The 22,814-nt window shown below is 47.0% G+C and overlaps 1 protein-coding gene across 5 annotated transcripts in view; it reads right to left on the bottom strand.

Annotated features, from left to right (window-relative positions):
- The window catches only part of ARMC9 (armadillo repeat containing 9), a 144,583-nt gene that overhangs the window by 23,149 nt on the left and 98,620 nt on the right, over positions 1-22,814 (bottom strand). For 4 of the 5 annotated variants that reach the window (XM_028105234.1, XM_088021510.1, XM_028105237.2 and 1 more), the window contains one exon: positions 8,188-8,292. In XM_028105234.1, the coding sequence (XP_027961035.1) occupies positions 8,188-8,292 (105 nt within the window). Of the gene's footprint in view, positions 1-8,187; positions 8,293-22,814 lie in introns of those variants that run through there. The other variant, XR_015767835.1, reaches the window with a different exon arrangement.

Here is a 22,814-nt window from a genome sequence, read left to right on the forward strand (position 1 = left end):
TGACTAGTTTTCAAGGATTGGTGAATCACATAAAGAAATTGTGACATGCTAATAAAACAGTATGAATTTTTATAAGAAAATATAGGTACTTCACTCTCTATCATCTATCAATCCATCCACCCACCCACCCACCCATCCACCCACCCATCCACCCACCCACCCACCCATCCACCCATCCACCCACCCACCCATCCACCCACATAGAAAATAATACGGGAGCTGGAGCAGACACTATTTGCCGCCCACCCAATATTCATTCTCTCTTGACTAACAGTACTCTGATTTTGTTGGCAAAGAAATGTTTCTACTTAATTTGAGAGAGAGTGAGAGAGCACAGCAAGAGGAGAGGCAGGGAGAGGGAGAAGCAGGCTCCCCACTGAGCAGGGAGCCTGATGCAGGGCTCCATCCCAGGACCCTGAGATCATGACCTGAGCTGAAGGCAGACGCTTAACTGACTGAGCCACCCAGGCGCCCCAAGAAATGTTTCTACTTAAAAATAGTCCCTTTCCCAGACTTCCTTGCAGCTGGGGGTCCTGGGACCCAGTTCTGACCAGTAAGAATGGAGTGCAGTGGCCAGCGGCAGCTTTGGGGACAAGCACTGTAGAGGGGCAGATGTGGTCGGTCTGCCTGTTTGGCCCTCTTCCGGACTTTCTCATGGATCTGTGCCAGGAGCTGCATCAGTCACCTCATGACCAAGAGGCAACACCGTGGGAATGAAGGGCTGATGCGTGGAGGCAGGACTGCTGCTTCAGGAAACTGGAGCTTCAAGGCCCAGAGGGGGCCCTCGCAATGTGTTCATGTAGTCATATGTTTTTGTAACATTTGCAAAAGGATATTTTTTAAAAAATATTTTATTTATTTATTTGAGAGAGAGAATGAGATAGAGCATGAGAGGGGGTAGGGTCAGAAGGAGAAACAGACTCCCTGCTCAGCAGGGAGCCCGATGCGGGACTCGATCCCGGGACTCCAGGATCGTGACCTGAGCCAAAGGCAGTCGCTTAACCAACTGAGCCACCCAGGCGCCCCATGCAAAAGGATATTTTAATTGCAAGCACTTACTACTGCTGTTTTTATCTACTCTGACTTCCCTTCTGCCTTTTCTTCCTGCTCTGACTTCCCTTGTCACACTTCCTGTCATGTTGGTGACATGATGCTAGAATTTAGGGCTTAGGAAAGGGGATGCTGAGTCCAGCTGACATTTAATGCGGGTTTCCTGGGATATATTCATAGGATTCCCACTCATTTTGGTGCACAGCCAAACAATCACTAGCTGTCCTGGGGTAGGAACCGCTTCTAGGAATTCCCTATGTTGTCAGAGTATTTATGAATAATCAGCATGCAAGAGAACTTGAAATACCCCCAAATCTTGCAGCTTATTTGTGGAAGAAACTTGAGGATGGTGTTCTCAAATTTAGCAACAATCCTAAAAATGTACACAGCATTACCAAAAACTAAATGTGAGGCCAAAGGATTTTCTAATCTTGATCAAATTTGACTAAATTTGATCAAATACGTTACAAGAAGGACTAATTTCCTTTTCTCTCTGTAGAAAACATTACAAACTCATTGTCATATATGTAGAGACAATCAAAGGCATAAAACAAAAATAAAGAAAAAAGCCCCTATGAGTTGTGCAAAGCAGCTAATTAATAAAAACACTATTTTTCTATCTGTGGTATCTGTCAATTCTTAAAATTTGAATCCACTGTGATTTATTTTCTCATTCTCATTCTCAAGTAGGTGTTCACTTTCATAACTAGCTTTGTATTCCTTTATTTAAAGAAGGCCTCCCTCAATTGGGGTGCCTGGGTGGCCTTCGGCTCAGGTCATGATCTCGGGGTCCTGGGATCAAACCCCATGTGGGGCTCCCTGCTCACCGGGGGGTCTGCTTCTCCCTCTCCCCCTCCCCACTGCTTGTGCACTCCCTCGCTATCTCTCTCTCTCTCAAATAAATAAAATCTTCAGAACAACAACAACAACAACAACAACAACAAAGAAGGCCTTCCAAACCCTGTAAGCCTGAGGTCCTACAAAACCTGGGTCTTCCCTTCGTACTGACGGGCAGAGTGTAGAAAGACATGGACAGAGCCTGGGGTCTGATGTCCCCCAGTATCATCAGTGGGACCGATAAGGCAGGACTCTGCTATCTGCAGTTGATAAAGGAAAGACGCCGTAGAGATTAAACGGAAGGGAACAATGGTTATTATGGTTGTTTGTGCTGTTTACTTCTGACTTCTGAGTAATAAGCATTTCTTTTGTGACGAGAAAGAATACATGGCCGCCTAACTAGCTCACTAGGTAGCGTGTGCAACTCTTGATCTCAGGGTTGTGAGTCTGAGCCCCATGTTCGGTGTAGACACTAATTAAAAATAAATAAATAGGGGCACCTGAGTGGCTCAGTCAGTTCAGTGTCTGCCTTCAGCTCAGGTCATGATCCTGGGCCCCCTGCTTAGCGGGGAGTCGGCTTCTCCCTCTACCCCCTCACCCAGCTCATGCTCTTTCTCTCTCGCTGTCTCTCAAATAAATAAAAAATCTAAAATAAATAAATAAATGTTAAAAAAAAAGAATACAAGAAATAAACTGAAAAAGAAACACATTTATGGGGCGCCTGGGTGGGCTCAGTCTTTAAGTGTCTGCCTTTGGCTCAGGTCATGATCCCAGGGTCCTGGGATCGAGCCCCACATCGGGCTCCCTGCTCAGTGGGGAGCCTGCTTCTCCCTCTCCCACTCCCCCTGCTTGTGTTCCCTCTCTCGCTGTGTCTCTCTCTGTCAAATAAATAAATAAAATCTTAAAAACAGAAAGAAAAAACGAAAGAAAAAGAAACACATTTATAATACTCGGGGATTGGGGATTGTTTTCCCCTGCTTGTTCGGTTGTGTTTTCACACACAAGAATGGGGACTTTTAGTTCCAACTGATCTCCCGCTCTGCAGAGGGCACTGAGTCTTCACCATTAGGCAGGCAGAGCAGGAATAACGGATTGCAAAGTGATTGGAAAAAGCTCCAAAGTGGAGACACATTTGGGAAAAAAAAAAAAACTGCAGACTGAGGTCTTTGCTTCTCTGGTTTTGGTTTTTGCTGCAGCAAAACAGGGCCAGCTGCCAGAGCCTCGTGCTTCCACCGAGGGCAGTGGGGTGGCAGGGGCCTGGAGCCCTGCTTTCTCCGAGGGGCTCGGCCCTGCACCCGGCCAGCTGTGCCCACCGCCCAAGTGGCAAAGTTTCCATGGCCCAGACTCTGGCTTCAGGACTCCTGGGGGCAGGGGGTGGTGGTGATAAAGATGCAGATTCCCAGGCACACCTCCATACACATTCTCTGGAGGCAGGGCTAACCAGTCCTTCAGGCGGTCTCTGGAAAACTGCATGAATTTGGGCCTTCATTTGACAGGGGGAAGAAAGTGTGGAAAGTGAGTAATTAGCTTTTGCAATCGGCATTCCCCCCAAAACTGAGTCTGTGCTTAAAACTGAGACTGTACAGACATTGTGAATATGTCACTCAGTCGGACTTCTCTCAGTTTCAAATACAGCATGCAATTCACTGGAAAATCGACAGCTCTTCCAGAAGGTGGCACAGCTTAGTGGGACAGAGCAAAGGCAAGCAGGCTCAAATCAACTTGAGAATGTTCCTTACCCTTCCTCGGCCTCAGCTCTCCTGTCTAGAAAATGCTACACTAAGAGAATTTCCCCCGTAGCTTGTTGGGAGGACCAAATTAAATGGAGTCAGATGTGTGAAGCAGTCAGCACAGGGCTTGCTTGGCCCGTGACATGTGCTGAACCAATTTAAGACACGCCTATTACTGTTGTTAAAGGTAACTAACAAGTTTAAACTCTGAAATAAAAACAAAAAACTGAGGGACGCCTGGGTGGCTCAGTCGGTTAAGCGTCTGCATTCGGCTCAGGTCATGATCCCGGTGCCCTGGGATCGAGTTCCGCATCAGGCTCCTTGCTCAGCAGGGAGCCTGCTTCTCCCTCTGCCTCTCCCTCCCCCTGCTTGTACCCTTGCTCACACTCTCTCTTGCTCACTCTCACCCATGCTCTCGCTCTCTAACAAATAAATAAATAAAATCTTTAAAAAAACAAAAAACAAAAAACTGAGATGCTATGATAGATATCTGTGCCCCTTTAACCATGGCGACAAAGCTATTTAAATCAGGGCGTTCTTTTTAGGAAGAAATAAATGATTATTCAGCAGAGTATGGACAATACAAAAAAATTCAGAAATAACCAAGCAAGGAGAAGTTGGCAAATCATCAGTCTTGACCTGCTGACGGTCACGGCCTCGGGAAGAAGCAAAGCATGTGGCTTTCCACCAGAATTCCAAGTAAGCAGCACATCTCTTGTGACCACTGCCACTCTCACGCAAGCTTAGGAAAAGGGACTTGTTCTCCCGTCGCCAGCTTTCCGAGCTCCCTGTGGTCTGCAGCATTTTCAGTGGCCGGGCTCTGCGGTGCGTGCGTGGGAGCTCTGTATGCTTGCACTTGGGAGGGTGAGGACCGGCAGGGGGGCTGCGCGGGGAGGGGTGTGGCTACGAATGCCCAGCAGGGGGCGAGCTAAGGGGTCCAGGAATCCTGAGAATGGCTTCTTTCCAGCCCCCAACACCCTGGTGGGCCGCCGGGGATGCTCCAGCTCCACCCTCACACCCCCCACCCCCAACCAAGCCATAGTTTCCAAATCACTGGTGTCCACAAGAACTGATTCCTGGGATTACGGTACAGAGGTCTGGGGGCGGGTCCTAGACTCATCTTTGGGCACATTCGAGGGTCTGGGGCTTTGAGGAACCATGGGCTAGCCAGTCTCTGCCCACCCACTCACCACCCCTGCTGTTATCTGCAACCCTCACCAACAGCACAGTTTCATCTGCTCTGTGTCTTCTTTTGTAAACTTCTCCAAGGTGACAGCCAGGTCTTCAATTTCTTGGCATTCTGCTCTGTTAGGCAGATGCCATGAATTCAAGAAAGACACTTTGAATGGTCTGATACAATGTTTCAAAAAGTCCACATCTTTCAAGTGATCTTGAGAAACCTCCGATCTGCCTGGTACATCAGAAGAGGCGGCGGGAATCATGACTTTTGGGCACACAGGCCCCAGTGAAATGTCTTCTATCTTTAGCAGCTTCCCTCGCCTGGAACAAGCCGATACGACGCTGTGAACTTAGAGCCCTTGTCCGCCCTGGAGCCCAAGCACAGCAAGTCAGACTTGTCGTTGAAATTGGTGACTCCCACCCAGAGGCTGGCAGGCTGTCCATTCCAAGTCAAGACTGGCTGACTGAGGGCAGCTGAGCCTGACTAACGGACAACGATGGCAACACTCGGAGCGTACGGAGCCCCTCGGTGATGACTGCCCCACATGCACTTTTCTAATGAAACTTTAAAATCGCTTCTACTATGAGACCCTACGGTGACCCGGCGCGGTGGGTTGAGGGGTAGCCCCAGAGAGAGATGTCCATGTTCTAACCCCAAGAGCCCATGAATGTGACATTCAGAAAAGCGGGCTTTGCAGACGTAATTAAGTTACATCTCTCTGAGATGAAGAGATTGTCCTAGATGATCCTAGATCCAATGACAAGTGTCCATTTAAGCTATGAAAGAGAGAAGGGGAGGAAGCCCTTTGGAGACAGAGGCAGAGTTCAGGAGGGACACAGCCACCAGCCGAGGAACATGAGTAGCCAGGAGAAGCCGGGGAAGCATGAAAGCCTCTCCCCCAGGGCCTTCGCATGGGGCCTGGCTGTGTGGACATCTTGATTTGGGACTTCTGGCCCCCAGAACTGTGAGAGGATACATGTCTGGTGTTTTAAGCCACCCGGTTTATGCTCATTTGTTACTCCAGCTGTAGGAAGCATTGATATGATGAATTCTTTCTGTACGTCATTCGTATTCCTCACATCTCCACGGAAAGTCACGGACATCGAGACAAGCAAATGTGCTGGACTCGGAAGCTTTCCTTCTGGTGAAAGGATGGTACATATACATTCAGGGGCTTTAGAGCTGCATGCAATGGGAGGATGACACCATTTCCAGATGGCCTGACACTGGGTGGCTGGTCCATCTGCAAGTTCTGCCCCTTTGAGCCTCCCCAAGCTGCAGGAGTGAGCTGGGAGTCCCAGATGTTCTGCATCTTGGTTTTTCTTGTTGTTGTTGTTAAAACTCTTCGCCATTGGCAACATAAGATCTCACCCACAGCATTTCACTGTGTTGAGGTGCTGCAAGTCATTCAGCTGGGGGCTGCATTTAGGTTCCTGTTCACCAAGCTGCGGGACGCCCTTGCTGACGCTCATGCACCTGCGTGGTTGCGTCCGTGGGAAAGTCCCCAGGGCGCAGGGCTGTGTGCCCCACGGCTGTGGCTCCCACCCTCCAAAGAAGCCCCACCGACTCGCCTCTTCTGTTCTCGTCTCCTGCCCATGGAGCAGGAGAGGCTGTATTTACAAATGCACATCCTATCAAATGGAGCCCAGTCCTTCCCTGACAAAGCCAGTGCTCTTCCAAAGGAAACAAAGCCTCGTCAGGGCCGGACTCCCTTCCACAGCTTGAAGCCCGACTGCCTCACTTCTAACCTTACCTGACCTAATGTAAACAGAGCCTCCACAGTCCATCAGACTCCTTCGATCCTGGAGACACTCTAAGGACTGTGACTGGCTATCGGCCTTGACCATGGCCAGAGGCAAGGGGTGGGTAATGGTGGCACCCCGGCCCAGCCTCCTTGGGTCATCTCCCTTCTTTCACTCCTACCCTCTACAGTCCATTCTCCATTATGCAGCCAGAGTGAAGACAGAAGGTCATATATTAAAACAAGTTAAATTGAGTCACTTCCTTGCTCCAGGACTCTCCCAGCTCATGAAGGATAAAATCTCAAACCCTTGCTTACAAAGCTCCCACAACTGGGCCTCTGTCTGTCCTCTAACCTCAAGTGCCACCAGCAGATGCTGTACCCCCGCCTGGGGCCCTGGAAATTCTTCAAAAGGTGAGGAAGACCAGGGCCCGTGACTGAGGAGACCAGTGCCCAGGGTGAGATGAGGAGGGCAGGGCTGGGGGCAGCGATGGGGAGGCACTTCCTGCTCCTAGTCACTCCTACAAGGCTCAGGCCACCTGTACCCACATCCTTTCCCTTCTCAAGTCACTGTCCTTGCTGGCCGATCGTTGAGAGACTGGCTCCCAGCCTTCTGCTCCACCCATAACCTGACTAATTTGAGGAGATGTCAGAGTCCATGTGACTGACCCAGTCAACCACCAGCTTCAAAATTCCAGGAGCTCCTTTTAATGCCAGTGGCTTCCACTCCTGTGTGCTCTGCCGTCCGTCATAGGGCTTCAGTACTGACTGGCCCCCACTCCCTTGCAATTGCTCCTCCTTTCAGAAACCTTACACTCTAACATTCCACCTGTTCACTGATGTGCCTTCTGATCATGGTTTCGTGAGACCCCTGTGGGTCCTTGACACCGCCACACTTTCCTGGCCACTCGGCAGCTCCCTCCTGACTCACGCCCTTCCCTATTTTGCTAGTGGGTGGTAATCAGGGGCTCCCAGAGCTGGCTGAGCATCAGAGTCAGCGGGGAGCTCTCAGAGCTCAGATTATGGCCCCATCTAGGCCATGTGACCCCATAGGCCTCTTGGATGCTCAGACTGACCACTCAATCCATCCTGAAACACTCCTCCCTTCTGTTTTCCAGCACACTACGTTCTCCTCGTTCTGCTCAAGCCTCTCTGTTCACTTTCTGTCCTTCTCTGAGGCCCCTCTTCTTGCTCCCCCTCCTGACATCTGGTCCGCCTCTCTGTCCTCAGCCCCTCACTCTCTCCCCCTCCACCCTTCGCTTCGTCAGGCAACCTCACATGTATGCTGACAACTTCCTAATCTGCTGCGCTCTTCTCTTCTACAAGATTAGGTGCACAAAATTCAGAAGCTGGCCAGGTAGATGATTACCACTAAAGATGGGCACACCTTAGATGCTAGGAAGGCTCCTGGCATGTGCCCTCTAGTTTTATTTGAATCTCTTTCTGTTCACCAACAGCTCTGGGACAGGTAGCTAAGACCACAGTGCACTTCAGGGCCCCTGCAGGCAAACTGGCCAACACAGAACTTCTCATAAACACAGTATTGTAACGGACCAGACCAAACCATTATGTGTCATTGCAAAGGCTCAATGCATCAATGGCCCATCTCTCCTTTGCACATCTCCCTCGCCCCCTCATGTGGTACTTACTCCCAAGTACTCCGTGGTCAGAAGCTTCTCGCCTGAGAGCTCTCCAAGCTGGGGCTGGATCAGTTCATCTTTGTCCAGATCAGCTTCCATAGTATCATGGTCCTCCTGTTTCAAAGGACACATGGGGTGAGTGCTCTGGACCCCCGGCCACGCACTCCCAGAGAGCTGGCTCCCCAAGTGAGCACCCTCCATGGAATGAGAAGGCCTTTGCCCAAAGCCGGCAACCGGTGGGTTTGCATTTCAAAGGTCTTTGGGGGCAGACCGTCCTCTGCTTATAACCTCTCCATGAAGATGAAAGGGAAAATGCCAGCTCCCCTCTTTCGGAACCTGGGCACCTAGGGAGCACTTCCATGACCACAGGTGTGGGAAGTTTCAGTAAGACACCCAGCAGTCTCTCCTAGTCACAGTTCTCAGAATTTCCCTCTGTGAGGGCCAGGTACCACATGAACAGCCAAGTCAGTCTATCAATAACTATCACGTGCCTTCATACGCACAGGCCTTACAGGGCACATAAAACTTGTTCTTCTCTAATAGTTTACAGTCACCGAAAAGAGAAGAGCTGTTTTGCTTTTGGGAAGATGGAGTGGATATACTTTTCCTTATTCCTTCCACTAAATACGTCCCCAAACACTGAACGTTATATATAACATAAACAAAAGAGACCCTGGAAGATGGAGAGAAGGAGCAGACTGGTTAGGTCCCTGAAGACGCAAGGAATGAAAGGTGCTGAGTTCCCTGGGTTTCCTTTGTTCCTTATAGATTCCACACTTGGAGCTGAAGAAGCCAGCAACTCAGCAACGTGAATGGTGAAGACAACAAAATCCCCCCAAAGCCTGCTCTCTGTAGCCAAAGGACCAGGAAAGGGATAACCTAGCATGAGAGAAGTTTTAGAAAATAACCAAATACCACAGAAAATATCATGGCCCCATCACAACCATACCAGGAAGGGCCTCAGGGAGCCCAGGCTTCTACCCACACTAGGCTGTCATCAGGCACCCCCACATCCCCAGCTGGGGTGATATGAGAGAAGAGCAAGCAGGGAGGGGGGATTTCATCCTTGCGGGGCAGAAATGCGGTTCCCATCCCCAGGTGAGAGTGGAGACCACGTGGAGAGCCTAGCTTTCCACTTGACGGTAACGAGCTATCCCCCTCTCCATGCTCTGACGGTGCCAGAGGAGGTCTGGTGGAGATTCAAGGCCTTCACCACTGACCCCCACGCCCCTATGGTGTCAGACGGGGCAACGTGGGCAACACTAATGAGGCGCTCCTACCTGTTCTGGTTCGAGAGATACTAGTGGAGGGCTAGAAGGGATCTGGAACTCCCACCCCTGCCCTGCAGTAACAAGGGGTCTCCTCCCATCCCCTACCACTAATGGGTGTCAACAGAGGCTGAGTGTAAGTCCTGGCCTTCTACTCACACCTGGCAGTAACGAGGAGGAGCCCCTGCTCCCCCTGTCAGAGCAGTGTCAGAAGCAGCCAGCTAAGGGTGCCTGGGTGGCTTAGTCGTTAGGCGTCTGCCTTTGGCCAGGTCATGATCCCGGGGTCCTGGGATCGAGTCCCACGTCGGGCTCCCTGCTCAGTGGGAAGCCTGCTTCTCCCTCTCCCACTCCCCCTGCTTGTGTTCCCTCTCTCGCTGTCTCTCTCTGTTGAAAAATAAATAAAATCTTTAAAAAAAAAAAAAAAGAAGCAGCCAGCTAAGACAGAAGGCTTAAATTAGATCAAAAGTCTTTTTTTTTTTTTTTTTTAAAGATTTTATTTATTTATTTGCCAGAGAGAGAGAGAGAGTGAGGGAGTGTGAGAGCACAAGCAGGGGTAGCGGCAGGTAGAGGGAGAAGCAGGCTCCCTGCTAAGCAAGGAGCCCGACGTGGCACTTGATCCCAGGACTCTGAGATCATGACCTCAGCTGAAGGCAGATGCTCAACTGACTGAGCCACCCAAGTGTCCCTAGATCAAAAGTCTTATAATACTCAAAATATCTGGGTTTAAATAAAAAAAGTCATCATACCAGGAACCAGGGAGCTCTCAAACTGAACAGAGACAATCAGTAGATGCCAACATCAAGATAACAGAGTTGCTAGAATTATCTGATAGAGATTTTAAAGCAGTCATCACAAAAAGGCTTCAATGAGCAATTACGAACATTCTTGAAACAAATGAAAAAAACAGAAAGTCTCCAGAACTTTCTGGAGAAAGAAAAATAACAAAATAAACCCAAAGCAAGCAAAAGGAAGGAAATAAGAAAGAGCAGAGCGGATATCAATGAAAAGGAAAGCAGAAAAACAGTAGAGAAAGTTAGTCAAACAAAAAGCTGATTCTTTGAGAAGATTAATAAAAATGTCAAGTCTCAAGCAAGATCAACAAAGAAAAAGGTAAAAGCCACAAATTACCAATGTCAGGAATGAAACAGAAGACATTACTACAGATCCTGCAGATATCAAAAGGATAAGGGATTACTATGAATAACTCTACACACATTGGTTTGACAACTTAGATAAAAACACAAACTATCACAAGCCTCTCAGCATGAAATTGTGATATAGGACTATTCAAGTAATCTTAAAATGTTGATTATGAAGGAAATTGCTTCATAAAATTTCATAAAAATTCCCTGAAAAGAAATCTCCAGGCCCACATGGTCTCCCTGGAGATTTCTATCAAGATTTTAAAAAAGTAACACCAAGTCTATATGTCTTCAAGAACACACAACAGGAAGGAATACTTCTTAATTCACTTTATAAAGCTTTTCTGTTACCAAAACCAAACACAGTACCATAAAAAGAAAAATACAGGCAAATGTCCTTCATGAATAAAGATGCAAAAATCCTTAATAATCAAGTTAAAAGAAAAGGGAAAAAAATCCTTAACAAAACCTTAACAAACAGAATAGAAGAACAGATCAGTATGTTAAAAGAATTATACCATAATGACCAAGTAGGGTTTGTTCTGTCAATGCAAGTTTGGTTCAGTATCTAAAACTTAAACATTGTAATCCATAAGATTAACAGGTTTGTGAAGAAGAAAAATCACATGAACATATAAATGGATGAAAAAAAAAAGACAAAATTCATATTCATGACAAAAATAGGAACAGAGGGGTACTTGATAAAGAGTCTATAGCTAATATTATGCTTAATGATGAAAGACCGGATGCTTTCCTCCTAAGACTGGGAACAAGGCAGGGATTCCTGCTCTGACCATTTTTTTTTTCTTTCACCATTCTTTTCAACATAGTGCTAGAAGTTCTAGCCAGAGCAATAAACCAAAAAAAAAAAAAAAAAAAAAAAAAAAGGAAATAAAAAGCATATAGATCAGAGAGGAAGAAATAGAACTGTCTCTATTTGCAGATGCCATGATTTTCTACGTAGAAAATCCCAAGGAATCAAACCCTCGAAAATCCTAGAACTAAGTGGGTTCAGCAAGGTCACAGGATACAAGATAAATATACAGAAATCAATTTCTGTATACTAGTGATGAACTTAAATTAAGACACTGAAATGAAAAATACAACATTATTTACAATTGTTCACAAAAAATAAAAAATAAAAAATACTTAGGTGTCAATCTAGCAAAATATGTATAGGATTTGTATGCTGAGAACTATAAAACACTAATGAAAGAAACTGAAGATCTAAATGAAAGAAAAGACACACCTTGTTCATGAATTGGAAGACTCAACAGAGTTAAGATGTCAGTTCTGTTCAAAGTGATATATGAATTTAATGTAATTTCTATCAAAATACCAGCAAGATTTTTCTGTAGATATATACAAAATTATCCTAAAATTTATATGGAAAGGGCAAAGGGACTAGAATAGCTAAGAAAATTTTGAGAAAGAATAACGTGGGAAGAATCAGTATACCCAATTTCAAGACTTACTATATACCTACAGGTTTAAAGATTGGGTGGGATTGGCAAGAGCGATAGATATATAGATCAACAGAACAGAATAGAGAACCTCAAAGCAGATGTACACGAATATGCCCAACTGATTTTTTACTAAGGTGCAAAAGCAATTCAATGAAGGACTGCCTTTTTGATAAATGGTACTAGAGCATCTGGACATGATCGGGGAAAAAAATGGACCTCACTCTCATTCTCATGCCTTATCTAAAAATTAATTCAAAACGGATCATGGACTTAAATGTAATAGTATCCAATTGTTAGAAAAAATGGGAGAAAATCTTCCGGATCCATGGGTAGGCAAAGAGTTCTTATACTTGACACCAAAAGCATAATCCATAAAAGGAAAAAATTTGATAAATTGGATTTTACTGAGATTTTAAAATCTTTTGCTGAAAGACCCTGTGAAGAGGACAAAAAGCTAGCGACTGGGAGAAAATATCTAGAAACCACATATTTGACAAAGGACTAGTATCTAAATAATAGAACACATAAAACATTCTCAAAACTCAACATAAAAAGCCCAAACAATCCAATTAGAAAACGGGCAAAAGACCATGAAGAGACTAAAGAGGATCTATGGGTGGCAAATAAGCACATACGAATGTTCAACATCATTAGGTATCTGGAGAATGTACATTCAAACCACACTGACGTGTCATTCTGCGTCTATCGGAATGGCTTCCGTCAGAAACGCTGATGAAGATGCAGAGAAACTGGATCACTCCTATGTTGCTGGTGGGAACACAAAACTAGTTACAGCCACTCTGGAAAACAGTTTGGTAGTTTTTTCAAAAGCTAAGCCTACAACTACATACGACCCAGCAATTGCACTCTTGGGCATTTATCCCAGAGAAAGGGAAACTTATCGTCATATAAATATCTGTACATGAATGCTTACAGCAGCTTTCCTTGTAATGACTCAAAACAGGGAAGGAGAGATTAAATGAACTGTGGTACCTCCATAGAGGAGGTACTGATACACACAAAACTGGAGGCACCTCCAGTGACTTATGCTGTGGGAAACAAGCCATTCCTCATGGTTATAACCTGTCTGATTCCATTTACATGACATTCTTGAAAGGACAAAACTGGAAATGGAGAACAGATCAGTGGTTGCCAGGGGTTACAGAGGAAATGGGGGTGGGAGGGAAGTGGGTGTGGCTATAAAAGGGCCCCTGGTGGTCCTGGAAATCCTCTGGATCCTGAATGTCTCAATGTTCATTTTTCTGGCTGTGATATTATACTATGGTTTTGCAAGATGTTACCCCTGGATGGAACTGGGTAACGGGGGGGACCTGCAGTTCTCTTTCCCACTCTCTGCCACACTTCAGAGATGACGTTGTCCTTTGAGGTTAAATTATAAAGATCGATACAAAACAGACCAGCCCTTCACCTGACAGGTACTAAGGAAAGAAGGTGTCTATGAGGGGACCCGGCCGGCTATGGAAGTGAGAAAGAGGGAGGATGGGGCCCTGAGGAAGCTGGCAGGCCAAGTGCTGGTCCTGCCCTCAGAGTGTAGGGGTGCCCCGGGCCTCGTGCCAATGGTCCCTGAGATCATCTAACCAATCCTTCCCCTGATCCCTTGCCCACTCAACAACCTGTAATTTGGCTCCTCTAAACTTGCCAACAGGAAGAGAAAGCTCTATTCTGCCAACACGTGTACCCTGTCCCTGTTTTCAAACTAACTTCTCGTCATTCTGGATGCCCCAGTCGTTTGTGAATTTGATTTGAGTCAGTTTCCAAGGGATCTGAAAGCTCACATTCCTGTGGGCCCTGCCTCTGGGCAGGGCTGGTGCAGGGAGGACAGGCTGTCTCTCCAAGCTCTCTTTAGCACACAGAGGGATAATGCCATCTGCCATCACCAGGCAGTGTCACTCAGGACAGGCTGTTTTAAGAAAAGGGGGTTTGGCTTATGGCCCCCAAAGGAGACCAAGAGGCAGGTCCCAGACCAGCACAGAGCCTTCTCTAACCATCAGCGCTGTCTTACTCGGGGCACAGGCAGCTGAGCAGATGTTCCTCTGACCACAGGCCCACTGAGGAACCCACCTTACGTTGATTTCCACGGTACTCTGCGTGGCTCCGTGGGGACTCCTTTTACTATACTCTTCTGTGTGGTGCAGAGGCTGAGCCTGAGAGCAGTGACCAGTCCACAGTGACAGGCTGGCCTGGAGGCCAGGAGTCTAGACTTAAAGGTGGGGGCAGCCCCTTTCTGCCCAGATCTTTCTGACTCGGCCACTTGGGACCTGCAGAGAAGCCTGTGTCTGGAGAGGCCTCGGCTGAATGGACTGGGTCTTCTGAGGCCCGAGGGTCCCCACACGGGGCTGAGATGGAGCTCATCAGGGCAGAGAGCAAAAAGAGCAGGGCCGCAGCGGCATTCCAGAACCCTCGGTCTCATCCCTCTCCTTCCTGTTCTGTCCAATTCCAAACAGAGAATCCACTCTTGCCCTGCTAGAACACCAGGTTCATGGGCAACGTAAACCCCAGTCCTGACTCATTTTCCACGGTCAGGGCTGCTGCCTTCTCCTCCTCCTGCTTCACCGGAGCCTGCAGCTCGGCTAAGGGCTGGTGTAGCCGCCATCCTGAAATTTCACTTGGGGCTCCTTCAAGGTAATGCTATCTGCAAGGCCCTACCTGAGGTCAGCTCTGGGACAGCTAGATACGAGTTACGGTGTGGCCATGGCTTAGCATTTAGTTTACTAAAATGCCAACATCCTAGTGATCAAATAGTGTGTACATGATAGGATTATTTTGGGAAAGCGACTGCTCTCTGTGAACAAAAGTGGCAGGCTCTGTGGTCAGAGTGAGTGGCAGGGAGCTCTGGGCAGCGGGGTAGTATTTCAACCCTTTCCAGGGGCCGAAGCCTTGGAGACATGGGCGGGAAATGGGCATACAAATCACTGTTTCATGGAGGGACTGGTGATACACCACTTCCCTGCCAGGGTGGAATATGAAATGTTAAGAAACTAAACAAACGTCCACATTCCATTTCGATGAAAAAATAAACGGCCCACGGCTCACTTCAGCCAATGCTAGCCGGAGTTCTTTCTTTACCCTGGACAACAAGCACCTCTGTAAGACACTCGAAAATCAACCTATATACATACTGGCAAGTGCTGCTCATCGCAAGTTAAACTTGATTTATTAACTTGTCCCAAAGCTAGTAAGAGGTTCGCTGAAATATTTATTCAATATTCCTTTTTAGTTAAAACAAATTGAAGCTTTTTTTTTATTACAACTACTTTATAGTTAAATTCATTGATAATGGATAGGCCCTCCCTAACCTCCAAAAACACAGGACACTTTCTGCATTTGGTCTCTAATATATACAACTGTTGATGAAAGGGAACTCGAATCGCAGTGTATCATGGGAGTGTGGGGCCAGAGAAAGCACCAGGGCCCCATGGCCCATCTACTGACCACCTGGAGAACTGGCTTCCTCTGTCACAGCTGTCCATGGCAGCATGCGGACAGATACTCTGGTGCTTGCAGGAAGATCACCTTAGTGCACAATGGACGAAGGCAGGAAAACGGACGTGAAAAAATCGTTATTCAATTGATAGTTCTGGGTTAAGAAAGTTCTGTACTGAGGCTGTCATTTGGAAGGACAGGAGTCTTGTCAGTGTGTCTCAGTTTCTCCATTCGGTGGATGAGATCATCTTGCTGCCTCCTTGAAAATCATGACGTCCTGACTGAGGACATTTCTTAAGTTCTCTGATTTCAAAAAGCCAAATACTGCATAGACACAAGTCACAGTCCTGGTTTTCCTAAGAAACACTAATATCAGTGGAAGGGAAATGGAGGCACGTTAAGACTTCTGAAATGTAAAGAGCAAAAGTAAAACGAGCTGTACTCGTTGAGGTGGAAAATGCAATGTAACAAAAAGAAGCGAGGGCTTAATTCAATACTATTCAATCCGCTTCTAGCAGCACTTGGGAAACTGTGCAGAGGGAGGCTCGGGAAGGCAGAGGAAAGCACTAGATGCGGTGGGAAATGTAAGCAGAGAGCCTACCAGAAATGATGCTTGCTGATAGCGGGGCATTTGCTCCACTTTGAAAGTTGGTGCCAAGTGGATTAAAACCACTGAGGATGTAGAAGAACTTTCTGAAATGGACAAACCTAGGAGGCATTCCCTGAAAACCAGAGTTTATGCCGTCCACCTGGGCAAGAGGCAGCTACTTTCCATTCGTTTCACAGGTTTGGCTGGGAGCAATGTTACTCGCCCCGCACGCTTAAGTGCCAGTGCAAGCGTTTGAGTGTGGTGGCCCCCAGGGCCAGAAGGCACCGTGTGAAAACAGCACCAGCGGCCCTAACTTTCCCCCTCTGATCATGGATTCCAAACGAAACATATTTTGAAATCTACTCTGTGAAGCAAGGAGGTGATGGATAAGGAAATGGTTCAAGAAGAAATGCCTCTGAAGGGTGGGTTTTAAATACCATTGCTGGGAGGAATTTTACTAAAATTACTGGTCTTTATGTACTCGAGCAGAATGTATCTGATTACGAAAGGTACAGGTCAGCGATAACTGTTCACTTCCAGAAATTAAGAATGCCTCGTAAAAAAGGCACTTGAGCTGAGATGAATTTAGATGTTCTAATACGAAGCTTCCCCGAAGCAGCTCGGTGATCTTATGACACTACAAGATTCTTAACTGGAGGCTTTAGACACATAATACTCCAGACAAACCAGATTCTAAGCAATTGGCCTGAGAACAAAACGAAGGTTGACCACTAAATGCATTTGAAAACTCAGATTCTTCCAGATATAATGCGGAGAGCAGAATGTATTCAAGTGGTTTTACATACGACAAGTGAAAGTATTGAGTGTGTTTCCCACTTGAAATAATTACAAGACTTCTACCAGTGGTTTAAATTTGAGACACTTTCTCAGAACACTGAACTGTAAATCTCACTCTTTGTAAAAAGAAGGGAAAAACACTCCACATGGCAGAGAAAGGGTGGACCGAGGTGACCAGGCAGGCAGTTTCATCAATAGATTTCCCCGTGGAATGGATCCTTTCCACTTCTGCAGCTCTGAGCGTGTGCCCAGGACTGCAGATGCAGGCAGGTCCTGGATCCTGGAGGACTCATCGTGATGCTGAGAAGTTGTTCTAGACAGCTACTTCCCTCATTCACAGAAGGCATCCCCGGGTAATGACAGCTGGTCTAACCACCAGCCCAGTTCATAACTAACCACATGACAGAAACCAGTGAAACCCCCACACCCTTTACTTCCCTGATTCTTTTATTTATTTTAAGATTTTATTTATTTGACACAGACAGAGAGCAGGGGGAGCAGCAGAGGGAGAGGGAGGAGCAGGCTGAACAGGGAGCCCAATGTGGGGCTCGATCCCAGGAGCCGAAGGCAGATGCTTAACCGACCAAGCCACCCAGGCGCCCCTTCCCTGATTCTTTTAATTCACTGCTTTAGCTGCTCAGTTTGCTTGTTTACACTTTTTCTGAAGTCTAAGTGAAGATGCACGGAGAAGGTGGCACAGTTGTTCCATCACAAGCAAGCTTACTACGATGCAGAACACACAGAATCAGGAGACCGGGAGGCTTCACAGGACCAGAAGTCAAAGACAGTAGCCAACAGCAGAGCAGGGTCCAGAGACCACGCCTTACACAGACAAGGGCACTCGGGTAACCTGAATCGTGGTTCCTTCTAAACAGGGGTCCTGTAAGTGTGCTCAGGAGCTGGGGGGCCCAGGGGAACAAGAGACCCTGGGACCGAGCCTGCGTGTGCCCCCCAAGTAGGAGTGAGCAGGGGTAGGGCTAGCTAACAAGAAACCACCACCCGGAAGTGGAAACCATGCCCCTGACAGAGCGAAGGTATTTTCTCACGTGCCAGCAAGAATGTCATAAGGGAAAGTATTATTCAATAAACCACGTATGTTCTGGACATTTAGGTGGACCTCAAAGTCCTCACAGACTCTAGATGAAGGAGATCTGAAAAGTAAGCCTCTTGTGTTTCTCAAGTCCCCAGGGTGGGGTGGGGATGGAGGGCGGGAATCTGACTGAATTCATTCGGGTTTTTCAGGAAAACCCTCATGAGCCCACTGTTACTGGAAATCTGCACTGCTAACAGCCCCCTTCCCTTCCTTCACCCACTGAGGGTGCCCAACTTCTCTTCTCCTTGCTCTCTACGACCCCAGCTCGGCCCTGGCCACCCCCTCACTGGGCCCAGTTTCAGCTCTGGCCAGGAAACACGGGAGGAACCTCTACTCTAGGTGACTCTGGATTGCTCCAGTCTAGCCTGGCTCTGGATTACGATGACGTTAAAACCAGCTCACATGCACTGAATCTGCACTAGCATTTTACAGCGATTATGCCATTTGATCCTTGCAACCACCTGAGGAAATGGGTATTTATATTCCTACTTTCTAGATGAGGATGCTGAGGCCTAGAGAGCTTAACCAAGTCGCCCAAGGCCACACAGCTGATAAGTGTGGGGCAGGACTCAAACCCAGGCAGTCTGATTCCTGAACCACTTCCTTGGTAGTTAGGTTCAGCCAATCACTGTCCAACAGTCGGCAAGGGTCTGTCATTTCTCAGGGTCTCTGGGGGAGTACAGAGAGGCTTCTGTGCTTGGCCCCACCCATTCCCTGTCACCTTGGACTTGGAATGAGGATATGGGCAGCACACGTGACAGGAGACAAGCATGTGACCCAAGACCCCAGTGAGCGGCAACAGTAAACCGACTTGCCAAGGAGGTATCTATGGAAGTAAGATAGCGTCTTGGCCTTTAGCCCCCAGCCCTCCCCACCTGCCCCAGCTTTTCTGGAGTAGATTTATTCTGCACAGTTCCAGGAGGAGGAGCAAGCTGATACTAACTGGGCAGGAAGGAAGAAGAGGAAACTGTAATTTTAGTGTGTGTCCATTATGGGCTATAGATTAACTCTTTAATCTCACAATGGTTCCGTAATGATTATTTATCCTTCTTTTTATGGATGAAGAAATAAAGCTAGTAATGTGAAAGATAAGATAAAGGTGGGGGCACCTGGGTGGCTCAGTTAGTTGAGCGTCCGACTCTGGGTTTTGGTTCAGGTTGTGATCCCGCCCTTGTGAGATGGAGCCCCGGGTCAGGCTCTGCGCTCAGTGCGGAGTCCGTTTCAGACAGTTTCTCCCTCTGCCCCTTCCCCCGCTCACGCTCTCTCCCTGTCACAGATAAATAAATAAAACCTTAAAAAAAAAAAAAAGATAGCTTGGGGTCTCACTGAGTGGGGCTTTGAATGCCACCATTAGCCACTTAATTTTACTAGATGCTGGGGCGCACAGAAATGTTTTTTAGAAGGGAAAGTGTAAATGGGCTCAGGCACCCTGGAGAGCATGAGGATAGGAGCTGGTAAGGATGAGACCCTTCTGTACACCCAGGATGCAGCAAGCCCAGGCCTAGGTGTGTACTTGAGAGAAGCATTTATGCGTGTGAGGAAGCTCCTCGCTGCACCGTGGAAAACACAGGGACAACTTGCGGTCCCTCAGGAAAGAATGGATCCAGGCCATACGGCAGTTAAACGGATGCGCTAGGGCAGCGTGTATTGGTGTGAATAAATCTCTTAACACATAACATGAAATGGAAAAAGCAAGTTGGTAAATGAGTCACAGCGTACTATGCCATTTAAGTAAAATTAAAAGCCATAAAACAACAGCGTATTTGTTTATGGAAACATAACGATATTACAAAAGTACAGAATCTTCCATGAAATTTTGTGCACCAGTTTCGGGACAGTGGTTGAAGCTAGGGAGGAAGGGAGGGGTGGAGGCTGAAGGGACAGAGCCACAGCTGTCTGTTATATTATTTTCTGTACTTTCGGGAAAGATTAAAATGTTCCCCAATTTGAAATGAAGTGCTCATGTCCCTGCGTGCCCCAAGTCCTGCTGTCGGAAGACGGTCTGGTGGCCACATGCCGGACAGGCTGGGAAGGAAAGAGACTGGGCAGTCGGGAGGGCATGGAGATGAGCCTTAAGTGAGGGTGTGGAGCAGAAAAGGAAATGAACGGGGAGATGAAAGTGACTTTCAGAATGATGAGCTCCAGTTTCTGGAAGATGATGACAAGTATGAGTGGTAAGGAACGATTACAGATCACTTAGCAGTTTAAAGAGTATGTGTGCACACTCCTAGCCTCACGGTCTGTTAGTGCAGATGCACATACCGAATAGGTATCATGAATGAGACACTGGGTTGAGCCCTGCTCTCGTTCAGGGCGGTGAGCAACTGGCCCGTTTTAGAGAAACCGACTCTTGTCCGTGGCAGAGTCAGGACCCCAACAAGGGTCCCTGGTTCTAAGGTGGGTTTTTTAAGCCCAACTGCCTCCTCAGCCCAGAATTCATGAGGTCCACAGGCTGCCTGGTCTCAGTGCCTCAGAGCTTAGTTCAAGTACAGGAATGTTAAGCCCCATCAGTGACCGAATTCACTTGGCAGTTCTCTTTCTCACTGGGAAGCAGCACTTGTACTTGATGCAAGAGGAGTGAAGATGTCACTTCTCACAAAATCCCTTCCAACAGCTTCCTTCGTCTCTCAGAATAAGAGCTCATGTTCTTCTCAAGGCCCTAGGTGATCTGGCCATTTCGACCTTCTCTGCCCCCACCCTATCCCTTCCCTATTTCTCCCTGTTCCTAGAACACCGGAGTACGCTTCTACCTCAGGGCCTGGACGTCTGCTGTCCCCACCGTCATGGGGCTCGCTCCCTCGTGCCCTTCCCAGTTGACTGTTCTTCAAGGCACTCACTCTCATCTGCCATATTATAGTTCCAGCTGCTTATCTGTTTAAGGTCTGATTCCTCCTGACAGAGTATCTATTTTATTTACTGCTCTCTCCCTAGGGCCTAGAATAGTGCCTGGTGATGTTTGGTAATAGGAACACACGTCGCTCAGGAAATTCTCCTCTACAGAAATCAAGTACAAAATGTGACACATTTATTAAGAACAATCATTTCGGAACACTGGAAAATGACCGATGGCAGGCAGCACCTTGAGAAGTCTTTGCTCACTGGGGAAGTGCTCCGGCAGCTGAGCAAGAATGGCACATTTATGGTCCACTTGCCTGGGGGAGTTCCCATTTATTTCAAGCAGTGAAAACCCACAGCTTTACCAGCTGAAGGGGTGGACCTGGTAGCCAAGTAGAGTAGCCAGAGTCAAGGGCTGCAGAAAGACTGAGGTAATAAAACCTCCGGGCATCCCTGACTGCTAAACTGTAGACACAGGCAGAAAACTCCAGGGGGCCCAGAGAAAATTAAAAGCTTGGGCGAGGACTTACACTTTTTCTGCATGTTTAAGTGTATTCCTCAACTCTACACATGGTTCAAGTGGCAGCAGGTGGAAATCTTCCTGACTTGAGGTATGTAAACCTAATCTCTGCCCATATCGCTGACTGGCAGGCAAACTACACAGGGAGGCCTCCGGGGTGGGGCATAGCACAGGGAGCGGGATTGCTTGGTCAGAGGCCAGGCAGGTGAACTGTTTACTAAAACCAACACCACCACTCAGGAGGACAAAACATAATCCAGAGTCACCACAACATACTATCTACAAGGCCTAGTTTTCAACCAAAGACATTACTAGACACGGCGAAGAAAGAGAAAAGCCTGGTCAATACTTGGGGCAAAATCGCCATAGAACGAACTGTGAGGAGGCTCAGATATTGGACTTTGCAGACAAAGACCCCAAAGCAGCTATCATAAAACTGTTTAAAGAATTAAAGGAAAGCATGCTCAAGAGCTAAAGGCCAATATACTAAGAATGAGTAAAAAACCCAGGAAATCTTGACTGGGAAATGGATAGTATACAAAGGAACCAAATGGAATTCCAGAACAGAAAAGCATAACAACTGAAATGAAAATTGCAGTGGGTGGGCTCAACATCAGATATAAGATGGAAGAAGAATCACTTAACTGCAAGACGGAGCAACAGAAAGAGCTGGCTCAAAGAATAGAGAGAAAAAAAACCCTGAAGAAAAACGAAGAAAGCCTCAGGGATCTGTCAGATAATATCAAGAATTCCAAAATACTTGTAATTGGATTTCTCAGAGGAGAGGAGAGAAAGGGGCAGAAAGAATATTTGAATAAATAATGGCTGACCACTCCCCTACAATATATAGGCCCAAGAAGCTCAATGGACCCAAACAAGGAGACACACAAAGAAAACCACACCCAGACACATCACAATCAAATTGCAAAATTAAAGAGAAAATCTCAAGTAGCAAGAGAAAAAGAACTCCTCATGTTCAGGGAAACCATGATCTATGATACAATCAACAGCTGGCTTTTCATCAGAAACCGTGAAAGCCCAAAGGCAAAGAATGATATATTCATAGTAACAGAGAAAAGCCCATTGGCCAAGACATTTGCATCCAGTGAAAGGAGCCTTCAAAAATGAAGGGGAGATAATGGCAATTCCAGGTATTAAAAACAGAGAGAATCTGTTAACAGACCTGGATTACCAGAAATGCTAAAGACAGAGCTTTAGGCGAAAGGGAACTGAGGTCAGATGGTAACTTCACACCAGAAGGAATGAAGAGCTCTGGAAATGGTAAACATGTGGGTGGAGACACAGATAGATTCTTTCCCCACGAATTTCTTCAAAAGACATGTGACTATTTAAAGCAAAGAGTTACAACACTGTGTTGATAGTGTTGTAGTATATAGGGCAACAGAGCACAAAAGAGGAACAGAAATGGAGCCATACTGGTGCAAAGTTCTCCTATTTTACCAGAAACAGACAGTATTGAC

Source organism: Eumetopias jubatus, unplaced genomic scaffold, assembly GCF_037043125.1.
Source record: "Eumetopias jubatus isolate StellerSeaLion01/CBP00866 unplaced genomic scaffold, mEumJub1_p1.0 scaffold_3, whole genome shotgun sequence".
Classification (NCBI taxonomy): Eukaryota; Metazoa; Chordata; class Mammalia; order Carnivora; family Otariidae; genus Eumetopias; species Eumetopias jubatus.